The sequence below is a fragment of the Quercus robur genome, chromosome 7, assembly GCF_932294415.1.
Source record: "Quercus robur chromosome 7, dhQueRobu3.1, whole genome shotgun sequence".
NCBI classification, from domain to species: Eukaryota; Viridiplantae; Streptophyta; class Magnoliopsida; order Fagales; family Fagaceae; genus Quercus; species Quercus robur.
In genome coordinates this window covers 33,631,103-33,643,582 of record NC_065540.1, presented here as the reverse complement: position 1 = coordinate 33,643,582, position 12,480 = coordinate 33,631,103, and the positions used below count along the sequence as shown (strand labels likewise).

The following is a 12,480-nucleotide window of genomic DNA, read 5'->3' as shown; positions in this document are numbered from 1 at the left end:
AAATGTTGAGCATGAGAACCACTTAAGAGGTACCGCATCACGTAGGGTGCCACACTTGGAGAGGGAAATGGATTAAATAAGGAGAGCCATGGAAAAGATGAGGGAGAATATGAGAAGGACGAATCATGTAGATGATTTTGTTCATTGAACTGATTCCCCTTTCATAGCTTCCATCAATAGTCATCCTTTGTCTTCCAAGTTCAAGATGCCTTCGTTGAATTCGTATGATGGAACGTGCGACCCATGTGACCACATTGCAACCTTCAAGACCACAATGCATCTTCAAGTAGTTCCAAATGAGATAATGTGTAGGGCCTTCCCAACCACCCTTAAGGGGCCAACATGAGTTTGGTTTAGTAAAATACCTTTGAACGCTATTGGTTCTTTCGAGGAGTTGAGTAAGTTGTTCGTCAACAATTTTATCAGAGGACAAAGGCTTAAACGTTGCTCGTCCAGCCTGCTGACTATAAAGGAAGGAGATAATGAGAGCTTGCGGTCTTTCATCACTCGCTTCAACAGGGAAGCCTTGACGGTAGATGAGATGGATGACAAGTTACTGTTAGTAGCCTTCCACAATGGAGTTAGTTCAGATTTATTCATCCACAAGCTTTATGATCAGGAACCACAAACCATGGCTGAGCTCGTCATTTAGCCCAAAGCTTCATGAATGTAAAGGATGTGATCATTGCCAAGAAAAGGAAGAGAGCAAAGCAAATTGAAGTAGACCACCCATGACATCTTGAACAAGGCCCTCGTCTAAAGAAGTTACGGATGGGAGAGAAGAAGGATAAAGACAACAGGAAGGCAGGTTCGTCTTCAGGAAGGAGTCAGCAGTACATACCCTTGAATGTTCCACTTAATCAGGTGCTTATGCAAATCAAGGATGACCCATCCTTGAAGTGGCTTGAGAAGATGAAGGGAGATCCTAATAAGCGCAATAAGAATAAGTATTGCCACTTTCATAGAGATCACGGGCATGACACAGACGAGTGCTATGACTTAAAGCAGCAGATAGAGAATCTCATCAGGTAGGGAAAGTTGAAGAATTTTCTTGGACGAGATCATAAGGATGAGAAGTTGAAAGGTAAGATAGAAGAGCCATCACAACCCCCACTGGGAGAAATAAGAGTTATTATAGGAAGAACTTCAGCAGGGCTATCTTTTAAGTTAAGGAAGACCTACTTGAAGGTAGTGTAGAACGTCCAACTCTCTGGATGACCACCAAGGATGAGGGGGACAGACGAGCAAGCCATTACTTTCACAGACGAAGACCTTGGAAAGGTGTTGATAACTTTGCTCATTGCAGATTACACGACTAGAAAGGCTTTGATAGATAATGGGAGTTCAGCAGATATCCTATATTATCTCACCTTCGAGTAGATGAGGCTTGGATGAGACCAACTTCGTCCAGTGAATTCGTCCTTAATAGGATTTGGAGGAATGAATGTACAACCAGTGGGCACTATTACTTTACCTATAGTGGTAGGAGCGTATCTACAACAAATAGCCAAAGAAGTAAATTTCCTTATCATAGATTGTTCGTCTTCCTATAATGCCATCATTGAAAGACCAACTTTAAAAAATTGGAAGGCAACAATGTTTACCTACCACCTATCTATCAAGTTCCCAACTGATTATGGAATAAGGCAAGCTCAAGGAGATCAGTTAGCCACTAGAGAGTGCTACTTAGCCATGTTGGCTATGGATGAGCATGTGTAGACGATGAATATAGAGGAAAGAAAGGTTTTTGCAGAGCCCGCTGAAGTACTGGAAGACATCCCTCTAGAAGAGGGTAATCCTGAGAAGTTTACCAGAATTGGAACAAGTATGGAAGAGAAGACAAAGCAAGATCTCATCTAGTTCTTAAGAAAGAGCATTGATGTTTTCGCATGGAGTCATGAAAACATGTCAGGAATTGACCCAAGTATCATTACTCATCGTTTGAATGTGTATCCATCTTCCAAGCCTATTCGCCTAAAAAAGAGGGTCTTTGCTCCTGAGCGAGATAATGCTATCAAGGAAGAGGTCCAGAAGTTAACTACAGCAGAATTTATTTGGAAAGTCTATTACCCAGATTGGCTAGCTAATGTGGTGATGGTGAAGAAGACTAATGGAAAGTGGAGGATGTGTGTAGACTTCACTGATTTGAACAAGGCATACCCTAAGGATAGTTATCCGTTGTCACATATTAATCAGTTGGTAGACTCAATAGCAGGTCATCAATTGCTAAGTTTCATGGACGCCTTCTCAAGTTATAACTAGGTAAAGATAGACGAGGCAGATCAAGAGAAGACATCTTTCATTACCAGTCAAGGTTTGCTTTGTTACAAAGTGATGTCCTTTGGTTTGAAGAATGTAGGGGCAACTTATCAGAGGTTGGTCAATCATACGTTTCATCCACATATAGGACGGAATGTAGAAGTTTATGTAGATGACATGCTGGTGAAGAGCTTGGTCGAGAAGAAACATCTGGACGACCTACAAGAGACCCTTGACACACTTATAAGATATAACATGAAGTTGAATCCAAGTAAGTGTGCCTTCGAGGCTTCGTTAGGGAAGTTCCTAGGGTTCATGGTTTCACAAAGGGGAATTGAAGTGAATCCTAATAAGATCCAAACAATATTGAACATGGAACCACCAAAGAATGTCAAAGGAGTCCAGTCCCTTACTAGATGAGTTGCAGCTCTAAACAAGTTTATTTCAAAAGCTACCATTTTTCAAAGTTCTTAAGAAGGTGTTTGAATGGACAGACGAGTGCCAGAAGGCCTTTCAAGATCTTAAGGTTTATCTTACCACAGCTCCCCTGTTAAGTCCATCTATACCAGGTGAAGAGTTGTATTTATACTTAGCAGTATCCCAACATGTAGTAAGTTCAGCATTAATTAGGGAAGAAGGGAAAGTACAGAAGCATGTGTATTATACAAGCCGAGCATTAAGGGGGGCAGAAGGATGATATCAAATGATTGAAAAGTTGGCCTTTTCACTAATAACGGCTTCCAGAATGCTAAGGCATTACTTCCAGACCCATGTCATCAATGTCATGATGGATCATCTGCTCAAGAAGGCAATGAACAAGTTGGAAGCCGTAGGACAACTGATCCAATGGGCTATAAAACTTAGTGAGTTTGATATCAGATATCAACCTAGGAATGCAATAAAAGCTCAAGCTCTAGCAGATTTCATTGTAGAGTTCACTCCAAACCATGGTGATTTAGATAAGGGAAATGAAGCTAAGGCATGGGTCATCCACACTATATGTAAGAGGAATAGGAGTTGTATTGAAATCCCTGGAAGGGGACAAGTTAAAGTATGCAGCTCGTCTACAGTACCAAACAACCAACAATGAAGTTGAGTGTGAAGCCTTTCTTAAAGGGCTAGAATTGGCTAAGTCTTTAGGGGCAGAGTCAGTAGTCGTCCAAGGAGACTCTCAGTTAATCATAGGCTAAGTAAATGGAACATGTGAAGCAAAGGAAGAACGGATGAAGAAATACCTTAGTAGGGTGAAACATCTTATTAAGAAATTTAAGGAAGCCAGTTTCCTTCAAATCCCAAGGGAGGAAAATATGACACTTTAGTAAAGGAAGCATCAACAGATGGGTCAGTGGATAAGCTTGATGAAGTCCAATACATGCCTAACATAGATCTTCCCAAGGTGCAGCAGATAGAAGGTGAAAAGAATTTGATGACCCCGATAATAGCTTACCTAAGGGATGGAAGGCTTCCAGAAGAAAAAGATGAGGCCAGAAAGCTAAGGATCAGATAAGCTAAGTATGTCCTTATAGACAAGGTGCTATACAAAAAAGGCTTCTCTTAGCTTTACCTAAGGTGTTTAGCTTTAGACGAAGCAAACTACATATTGAGAGAAGTTCACGAAGGAGCATGCGGAAACCATTTAGGAGTAAGAGCACTCGTCCACAAGGTTGTCCATGTAGGTTACTACTGGCCGACCATTCAAGTAGATGCTAAGGCTTATATCAAGGTGTGTGATCAGTGTCAACACTTCAGCAACGTCCTTAGACAACCATCGAAGTACGTCACCCCGATGATGGCCCCATGGCCCTTTGCACAATGGGGATTGGATATTTTGGGTCCCTTTCCAATAGGAACCAGGTAGATGAAGTTTTTGGTGGTGAGGATTGATTACTTTAGTTAGTGGGTGGAAGCTGAGCCTTTGACAAAGATCACACAACAAAATGTCAAAAACTTCGTCTGGAAGAGCATTGTATGTAGGTTTGGGGTACCTAGGGTACTAGTGCCAAACGATGGACGACAGTTTGATAACACACCCTTCGGAGATTTTTGCAAGCAATTTGGAATCAAAAATCATTATTCCTCACTCTCCCACCTACAAGCAAATGGACAAGCAGAAGTTGCAAACCAATCCTTGTTAAAAATCATCAAGACTCGGCTTGAGAGGGCAAAAGAAGTATGGCTAGATGAGCTACCAGGCATTCTATAGGTGTACAGGACAACTATGAGGACCCCCACAGGGGAAAATCCTTTCAAACTAGTCTATGGAAGCAAAGCAATCATACCTGCAGAAGTACACATGGCTAATCATAGGGTGATGAAGTATCAAGATGAGGAGAATAAAGAACAACTTCATCTTAACCTTGATCTAATAGACAAGGTAAGGATGGATGCAGAGCAGAGGATAGCAAGGTATAAAAACCTTATGGCTAGACAATATGATGTGATGGTGAAACTTAAGCACTTCAACATTGGGGGCCTCATCCTAAAAAGGGTCTCCTTGGCAACTAGAACTCGGTCCATGGAAAACTGGGACCTAATTGGGAAGGACCCTACAAGGTTGTCAATAGCAAAAGGCAAGGATCATACTACTTGGAAGCCCTAGATGAACGGAGGTTAGATCACCCCTAGAATGTGGAGCATCTAAGAAGATATTATTAGTAAAGGATCAGCCTAGACGAGTATCATCATGGACGAGCATTATCATAGACGAAGTTGGAGTTATGTGTTACTTTCCTTATAATTATTTATGATTATTGTTAGTACTACACATTTTAATATTTTAATTCTCTAAAAGTGCATTAGTTTCCAACTTGTGCACTGCCTATGGACGAATTTGTGATTGACGAAGTCATGAACTTAGTCTATTTGTACATAAGTATTTTTAATTCCCTAAAGGCACTAGCTTCTAAGCATGTGTCATGCTTGTGGACGATGTTTATGTTATGTATATACAGTTTGGATTTCCAATGTATATAATGTTGTGTGAATTTCTAATTTTCATGCTGTTCTCATTCAAAATAATCCACAAGAAGGCTAAGGCCCAAGACGAGTAAAATCTCTTGACGTGGGGATGTAACGTCTATGAGCTTTTCTTAAATAAGGATAAAACAAAGAAAAATAAGCCCAAGGTATATTCGTCTAATCGTTGGATGAGGTAAAATGTGCACGTACAAATACTTAAAATCCATGGATGAATTTGACTAGCCAAATAGTTCGATCTTTGAACGAGTAAATGCTAGAAACGTCTTACCCAAAGACGAATAAAGGACTGTCCAGCCTATGGACGAGGCATAATACAAGCTATAAGTCAAATTTATGGACGAATAAAGCTAGCAAAAGAAATACCATTCATAGACGAGTTATACTTAGAAAACATAAAGAATGGTAAAGGTGTTGAGCATGAAAAATTTATCCTAACATGGACGATGTAAAAAAAGAAAATTTGTTCATATAGTTAGGACGATATAAAATGTCTTCATTAGTGGATGGACCACACTTAAAACCATAGAAATAACATGGACGATGTAAACAAAGGAAATTCGTTCATACATAAAGCATACAACATGTTCAACACCAAATGAAAAATGAAAATGGAAGTAAATATTCATTCATAAAATATAAAAAGGGTAGATAACCATCGTCCAAAAACCCTTGAGTTATTCAAAGCCAATAAAAGCTATTGTGTTTTTTGCACGTCCATAAACTTGGACGAGGGAATTGTACTTAAATGATTTTTAAAGTAAAGCCCAAAACAGTGGGCACTTCTAACAAACTAAAATAACTAAAATTTCTAAAAAAGAAATAAATTACTAGGATAAACCAGAGGGGGCATTGTCCCCAGACTTTGGATTGTCCTTGCTAGCATTAGTGGCGTCTTAGGCAGGTTTAGTTGAAGCATCGTCCACCACATTGACGTCCTCGGAGCTCATCAGAAGTTGGGAACTCTCTGTGGTAGTGGAGATTTTGAAGCAGTCAAAATCCATCTCAGGGTAGGCCTCCTTGGCATCAGAACGGAAGTCCTCATAACTAGCAGTGTAATGACAATCTAGACGATTCTTGAACTCGTCTGACCTTATGAAGGCTGCAACGGCTTCCTTCTGAGCCTTCTCCATAGACGAAGTAAACCCTTGGTCCTTCACCTCAAGGTGAGTGATACAGGTCTCCTTCTCAATGGAGTTTTCCTTGAGCTCCTCCACTTCATTCTTTAGCTTCTGCTCAACTCCTTGTAGACGAGTAAGCTCTTCAGTCAGCTTGATTACTTTCCCCTTCTTCTAAAGGACCTTGTTATTCAGCTCCTTACTCTTCTCCTTGGCAGCCTTAGCCTCATTACAAAGCCCCTTGGCATGGGTGGATGTAGTGTAAAATTTCGACATGGCTTGAAAAATAGATGGACGAAGGAGAGTTAAAAATTTTCCTTAAATTTCTTAGAAAATAAAATAGAGATAATAAAAAACTACATACCTTGAAAAGGTCATGGATGGCAAAACGCTCAAAGTCCTTCACTGACATGTTGTAGCAAGCATTCACCTCATTTTTAGTGACGAATCCTTTGAACGACCTCCAAGCATAGCCCTCGTCCAACACCAAGTTGGGAGGACGCTTGGTTTGCTCTGAAGGATGAGTCCTGTAAGGAGCTTCGGCTGCAAGAGAAGGAAGATTCTCAGGCTGGATGGATGGAATGGTCTAGACAGGTACCAAGTTCACCGCCGAGTCATCCAGGTCTACCATCGTAGGAGGGAATTTTGGAACCTTGGGAGGAGTCTTACTAGACTTTTGCTTCATGGAACCTCGACAACTTGGAAGGTCACCAAGGTCCACAGAACTGGATATGCCCTTCCTCTTCCCAGCCTGGACAACAGGCTTTTGGACGACCAAGGGAGTAGCATTGTCTTGAACTTGGACGTCTTCTTCACCTTCAATGCCACTGGTAACAGCTTTCTCCTTGTTTTCCTTCATCGTGGCTAACCCTATGGTAAAGAAGGCAAAGTTATTAATAAATAAATAAATAAAAGGAAAGTTGGACGAAGCTTACTTCGATGAGTGGTCTCCTCATGTTCAAGATTCTTTACAATAGGCTCAGGGCCAAGTCCCCAAACAGCTAGATGACTAAGGGTCACCAAGCTATGGAAGGACCTCTCAAGGAAGGCACGAGCTCTATCAATACGCTCCAAATGAAAGCTGTCCAAATGTGGACGAGTGACAGCTGTACAAACACAAGAATAGAGTTAGACGAGGAAAAGATAAAACAAAACAGATAAGCAAAGGAAGAAGAACATACCTTCAAGACGAAGATGACCTAGAGGGCTAGTAAAAGGAAGGAAGGGGGCACTATTTACATCAATTAGGTCCCTAGCCCAATTTCCAGAAATAAAAAAGAATTCTTTCTTCCAAAACTTGTCAGAAGAACTACGGCCCCTAATTAAACTAAATTGGGGGCCCCTAGACGAGAATTGGTAAAAACCAGCAGATTGTTTAATCTCTGAGGGCTTATAAAGGAACTTGTCCACTGTGATTGGACAGTTCCCCTCAAGTGCCTCATGCCATAACACTTGCATGGCTACTATCGTCCTCTATCCATTAGGATTGAGCTGGTTTGGTCCAATACCCAACCTATGGAAGAGACCTTTACAAAAAAGAATTTAAAGGAAACCAAAGACTTGCTAATAGGTAAGAAGTCTATACACCAAAACCTGAAAAAGGAGAACAACACTATTCCCCCTTTTCAGGTAGACGAGGTTTAAATTCACTAGGAATTTGATATCTACCTACAAGAGTTTTTAACTTACTCACATCCAGAGTAGACGCCACCTCAAGGGCACAACTATAGATTACATTTTCTTCCTCCTTTTTGTCTTGAGGAGGACTAGGTGACCTTCTGGACTAGCTAGCCTCAGCCTCAGAAGCCATCCTACGTTGCGTCTCCTGGAATTCCTTTAAAGGGAAAACTAGGGACCCTAGACGAATAATGCTCGTCTAGAGAACTACTATCACTACTACTTGTACTACCCTTACTACTTCTTTCATAAGTACTACCACCACTTCCAGCGGACATGTCCTAGTACTCGTTTAGCTCTCTCTCAGTACTACCACTAGACGTAGACATAATTGGAAGAATGAACAAGAAAAAAACCTAAGGAGGAAGGGAAGGAAGTACCTGACAAGACTAGAAGACAAGTTCTAGACGAGGCTTTTGGACGAGAGGGCAGAAAGGAAATTATCAGAACAGTGAAGGGTAAGAGAGAAAATGCACATATTTATAGGGCCCAGAGGGGGGTCAACGAAGCGATGTGAACCAACCAGAAGTTGACACGTGACATTTTCTTGAAAAAATGAATCAACTCGACAAATCAACCAATAAGATTACGACGTTGCATAACAATTGAACATTAAAGTGTTGACATGTGTCAAAAGCAAATAGTTATCCTATAGTGTTCTAGATAGCCCTTGGACAAAGGGGGCAACTGATAGTGAACCAAAAATTGGGCTATCTCCAGTTCGTCCATAGTGTCATCTAGGACCAGAAAGGTTAACTCCACATAAGAAGGTTGTCCACCCTCAGGAGGTTGTTCGTGGGTTTGAAGGTCGCCCATTGTGAAAATGACTAGACAACCTCTCTACACTTAGAAAATTTTCAGAATGGATTTATGTATAGAAGCTTATGATTCGGACCACGTTCTACTATTTTGAAGTAACGAGCAAAATCCTTGTTCATTGCTATAAACTTCCCACTAAGTTCTTAACTCCTAATGGCAGTTGTAAAAGATAAGATTGAACCTTCTAACTCCTATAGCAGTTGTGAAAGTTAAATCTAAACCTTCTAACTTCCATACACGTTGAGGACGTTACCAAACAAGTAACCACTCCAAAAATCACTATATAAGGACTCATCTACATCAAATGAAAGTAAGTTTTCCACTATCCTTAAAGTTGGAATTCTTGAGTTCTAGAGAGAAAACTAACTTAAGCATCGAAGGGTTCTTGGCCAGTTCACCCTAGTCACCCTTCCTAGTCACCCTTGATTTTGTGTTTCTTTCATTTCAGGCCTTCCAAGCAACCACTAGCCCATTGAAGCCCGGAGCATTCAGCCTACTAATTTTCTGTGCATTATCACAATACATTAGTAATGTCAAGCAGTCTAGGCAAGGAGATAGTTCCTTTTCCTTTTATTTGTGATTTGCTGCCATCACCAAAAGTAACAATACCACCCTTCTTAGACTCAAAAACCTTAAAGAGAGATCGGTCTCCAGTCATATGTCTTGAGCATCCACTGTCAAGATACCATAAAGAAGTGTCCATTACTTTGAATGCTGATTTCAACATAAAGCATACTTCATGCTTATTTGAGAGATCACTTGGAATGGTTTTCTCCTTCAACTGCCATCTTCTTGTAAGAACTTTGATTTTCACCTTTCTTAGATGAACACCTCTACACATGTGCAATTTGAGATAGTCTAGTCTTTTCTAGGTTACATTAAGATCCTATTCAATATTTAATAAAAGAGCTTTCAAATAACTTTTAGACTTTCATTTTCTGAAACACTTAAGCAGACAAAGGTTAGAAAAGCAAGATGTATTTGAAACATAAGATCTTTTCTTATTGATTAATGCCATGACAACAGGGGTCAATGGATCTCACAGCAATGATAAAAATATAATCAGAGTGTGCCTGCTCTGATACCACTTGTTGGGTTAAAATGAATCGACCCTTTTAATTAATTAATTACCTAAGTTAATTGAAAGTTCAAAAACGTTTATAAAAACACTTTTGAACGTTTAGACCCCCAAAAACCAATTTAATCAACACAAGCAATATGTTAAACAAGTAGTGTGCGGAAACTTAACATATGCTATAATATGGAATTGATTAAACAACTATCTAAGCCACAACAAAATAAACCACAGCAGATAATGTAAAGGCAGAGATAGAGAGGAAGGAAGATGCAAACACAGAGATAACACCAGATATGTTATCGAAGAGGAAACCGAAGACCTCGGCGAAAAACCTCTCCGCCGCCCTCCAAGCGGTAATCAATCCACTAGAAAATACAGTTGGGATACAAGGACAGCAATAGACCCTCCAAGCTTCTTGCTCCAACGAGGTTGCGCCGAACCTTTTTCTTTTCTAGCTTTCCGGATTCCGCTACTACACCGTAGCATCAACCAATGAATATTGGCTCCTTCCTAACTGCTTCCCAGAACTCCAAACGTCTGTCTCACAGGGATGATAATGATGAGAACCAGGTTTGGTATAATGCCTCTCAAGGATTTGACAATGGAGAGGAAGAGAGTGAGGGAATTTGATGAGACTCTAAGGTAGAGATTGTGGGTGAAACAATCTGGTTTTTCTTTAGGGTTTCTCTCTCAAAATTCTCTCTGGAAGCTCTCTTTCAATCGTGGGTTAAAAGGGTATTTATACTGGAGTGAAGAGGAATGCGAAACGTCAGGTTTTTCCAAAACAGGGGTGGCTCGCGGCTTGACCTCACGGCTTGACTAAGTCGCGAGTTCCAGTCGCGAGTTAACCGTATGGCCAGTTGTCCTGTTTTGTCCTGTAGTGCTCCAGCTAGCATGACTGTTCATCTTCCAGCATGCTTGGCACGTGTGCATCTTCTGGCGGGTTGAAGCCGCGAGTCCACCCGCGAGTCCCAGTCACGACACTCTGTTTTCTTGCACACTCTTGAGCAATCTTCACACTATCTCACTCACTACCCTTACAACAATCCCACCTAAATACAGGGTTACTAAATGCTAAATTACAAGCAAATTTGGCACAGAATAAAGCCAATTAGATGGTTGAATAAATTCAACCTTACAATCTCCCCCTTTGGCTATTCCGTGACAAAACCCTAAAACAGACTCTAGACTTAACATGTGAGTTGGGAACAGTTGATCAAAACTCACTCACACCTAACTCTAGAAGCTGTGAAGCACTTGAATCATATGAACATAAACTCCTGAAACACAACAATACACCATGATCATTGTAAGCAGAAAATTATAAATGCATATGAATCAGGCAATATGAGATCAAGCAAAGATGGAGTTAATAAACAAATCATGGCTTGATCAACCAAGTGAACACCACAAGGTAGTGATCACAGTGCTCATTCACACTTGGAATGAACACAAGAACATACAAGTTAACAAGCACAAGGCAAGACACTTATATGCACAACACTCAACCAATGCATAGCACACAAGGCATATGCATCTAGGAACAATCCTACAAGGGCACAAGAGTGACAGTACATAAACCACAATGCAGAACATTTAGATTTAAAGTACTGATTTCAACATAGCATAAAGGCTGCACTTAAGCATGGTACATACCATAAAGCCTACAAACTATGCATAAAACATTAACCCTAAAAGCTTACATAAGCATATGGGTACAAACCAACAAATACCTGAATAACAGTTTTACAAAACATAATATATCAACTTAAAGAGAAGAAGGAAACAACAAAAAAAAATAAAGACACTCCCCCTTAGATAGTGACACTCCCCCTTAGGGTAATATCCTCCCCCTCTGGTTATGCCTATCACTCCCCCTTTTTGTCATGGAATAGACTAGTCATCCTCTTCTAGCTTCCTCTGAATTTGATCCAATTGAGTTTGAAGAGAAGTAAACTTCATATCCCAGCGGTTGCTTTGATGGTGTAGAGAAGCAGTGAGTCCAGACATCTTTGTATTCAACTCGTGGACAGAGGAGACAATGCAATCAAGTTTCTCATCGAGGGAGAGATTGCTGAACTAAGATTCTCTGTGAGGTGCAGAAGTTTCTGGTTTGGCTCTCTTCCGACTATGTCCAACACTTGCATTGTATGTGCGCATGTTGATCGGACTTGGTTTGGGGATAGGAGACTCATCAGCCGTTGGATAAATTCCCTTGAGCTTCAAGATCCGTGAAATGAGACTACAGAAAGGAATGCATATCCGAGACTCACTGCGAAGAGCCGTTTTGCGCAGAACATGAAAGATGTGAGCACAAATGTCAATTTCTTCATCAGAGACCAGATCATGAAGAAACAAGGCACGTCCGAGATTCATATACCCAGTACTTGATAAAGGGTACAAATTGTAAAACATCACAATTGTAAGCACTCGCAGTTTCGGAGAAAGGGAGGAAACACTGATGGATTTTCCATTGGGTGAGAATTCCAAGTCTTGACCAAGACTTTGTTTGAGAAGCTCCTCATCAGGACATAGATCATCATAGACCGGTGA

At 40.6% G+C, this 12,480-nt stretch overlaps 1 protein-coding gene across 1 annotated transcript; it reads left to right on the top strand.

The window, feature by feature from the left end:
* Positions 1-4,477: 4,477 nt before the first annotated feature.
* On the top strand, positions 4,478-4,858 carry LOC126691280 (uncharacterized). Its single transcript, XM_050386334.1, has one exon. It carries the CDS (start codon positions 4,478-4,480, stop codon positions 4,856-4,858), a length of 381 nt encoding a protein of 126 aa, XP_050242291.1.
* Positions 4,859-12,480: the final 7,622 nt, after the last annotated feature.

Bases quoted from the DNA above. Each gene is read 5' to 3' on its own strand.
- LOC126691280 (XM_050386334.1), top strand. From the start codon at position 4,478: ATGAGGACCCCCACAGGGGAAAATCCTTTCAAACTAGTCTATGGAAGC.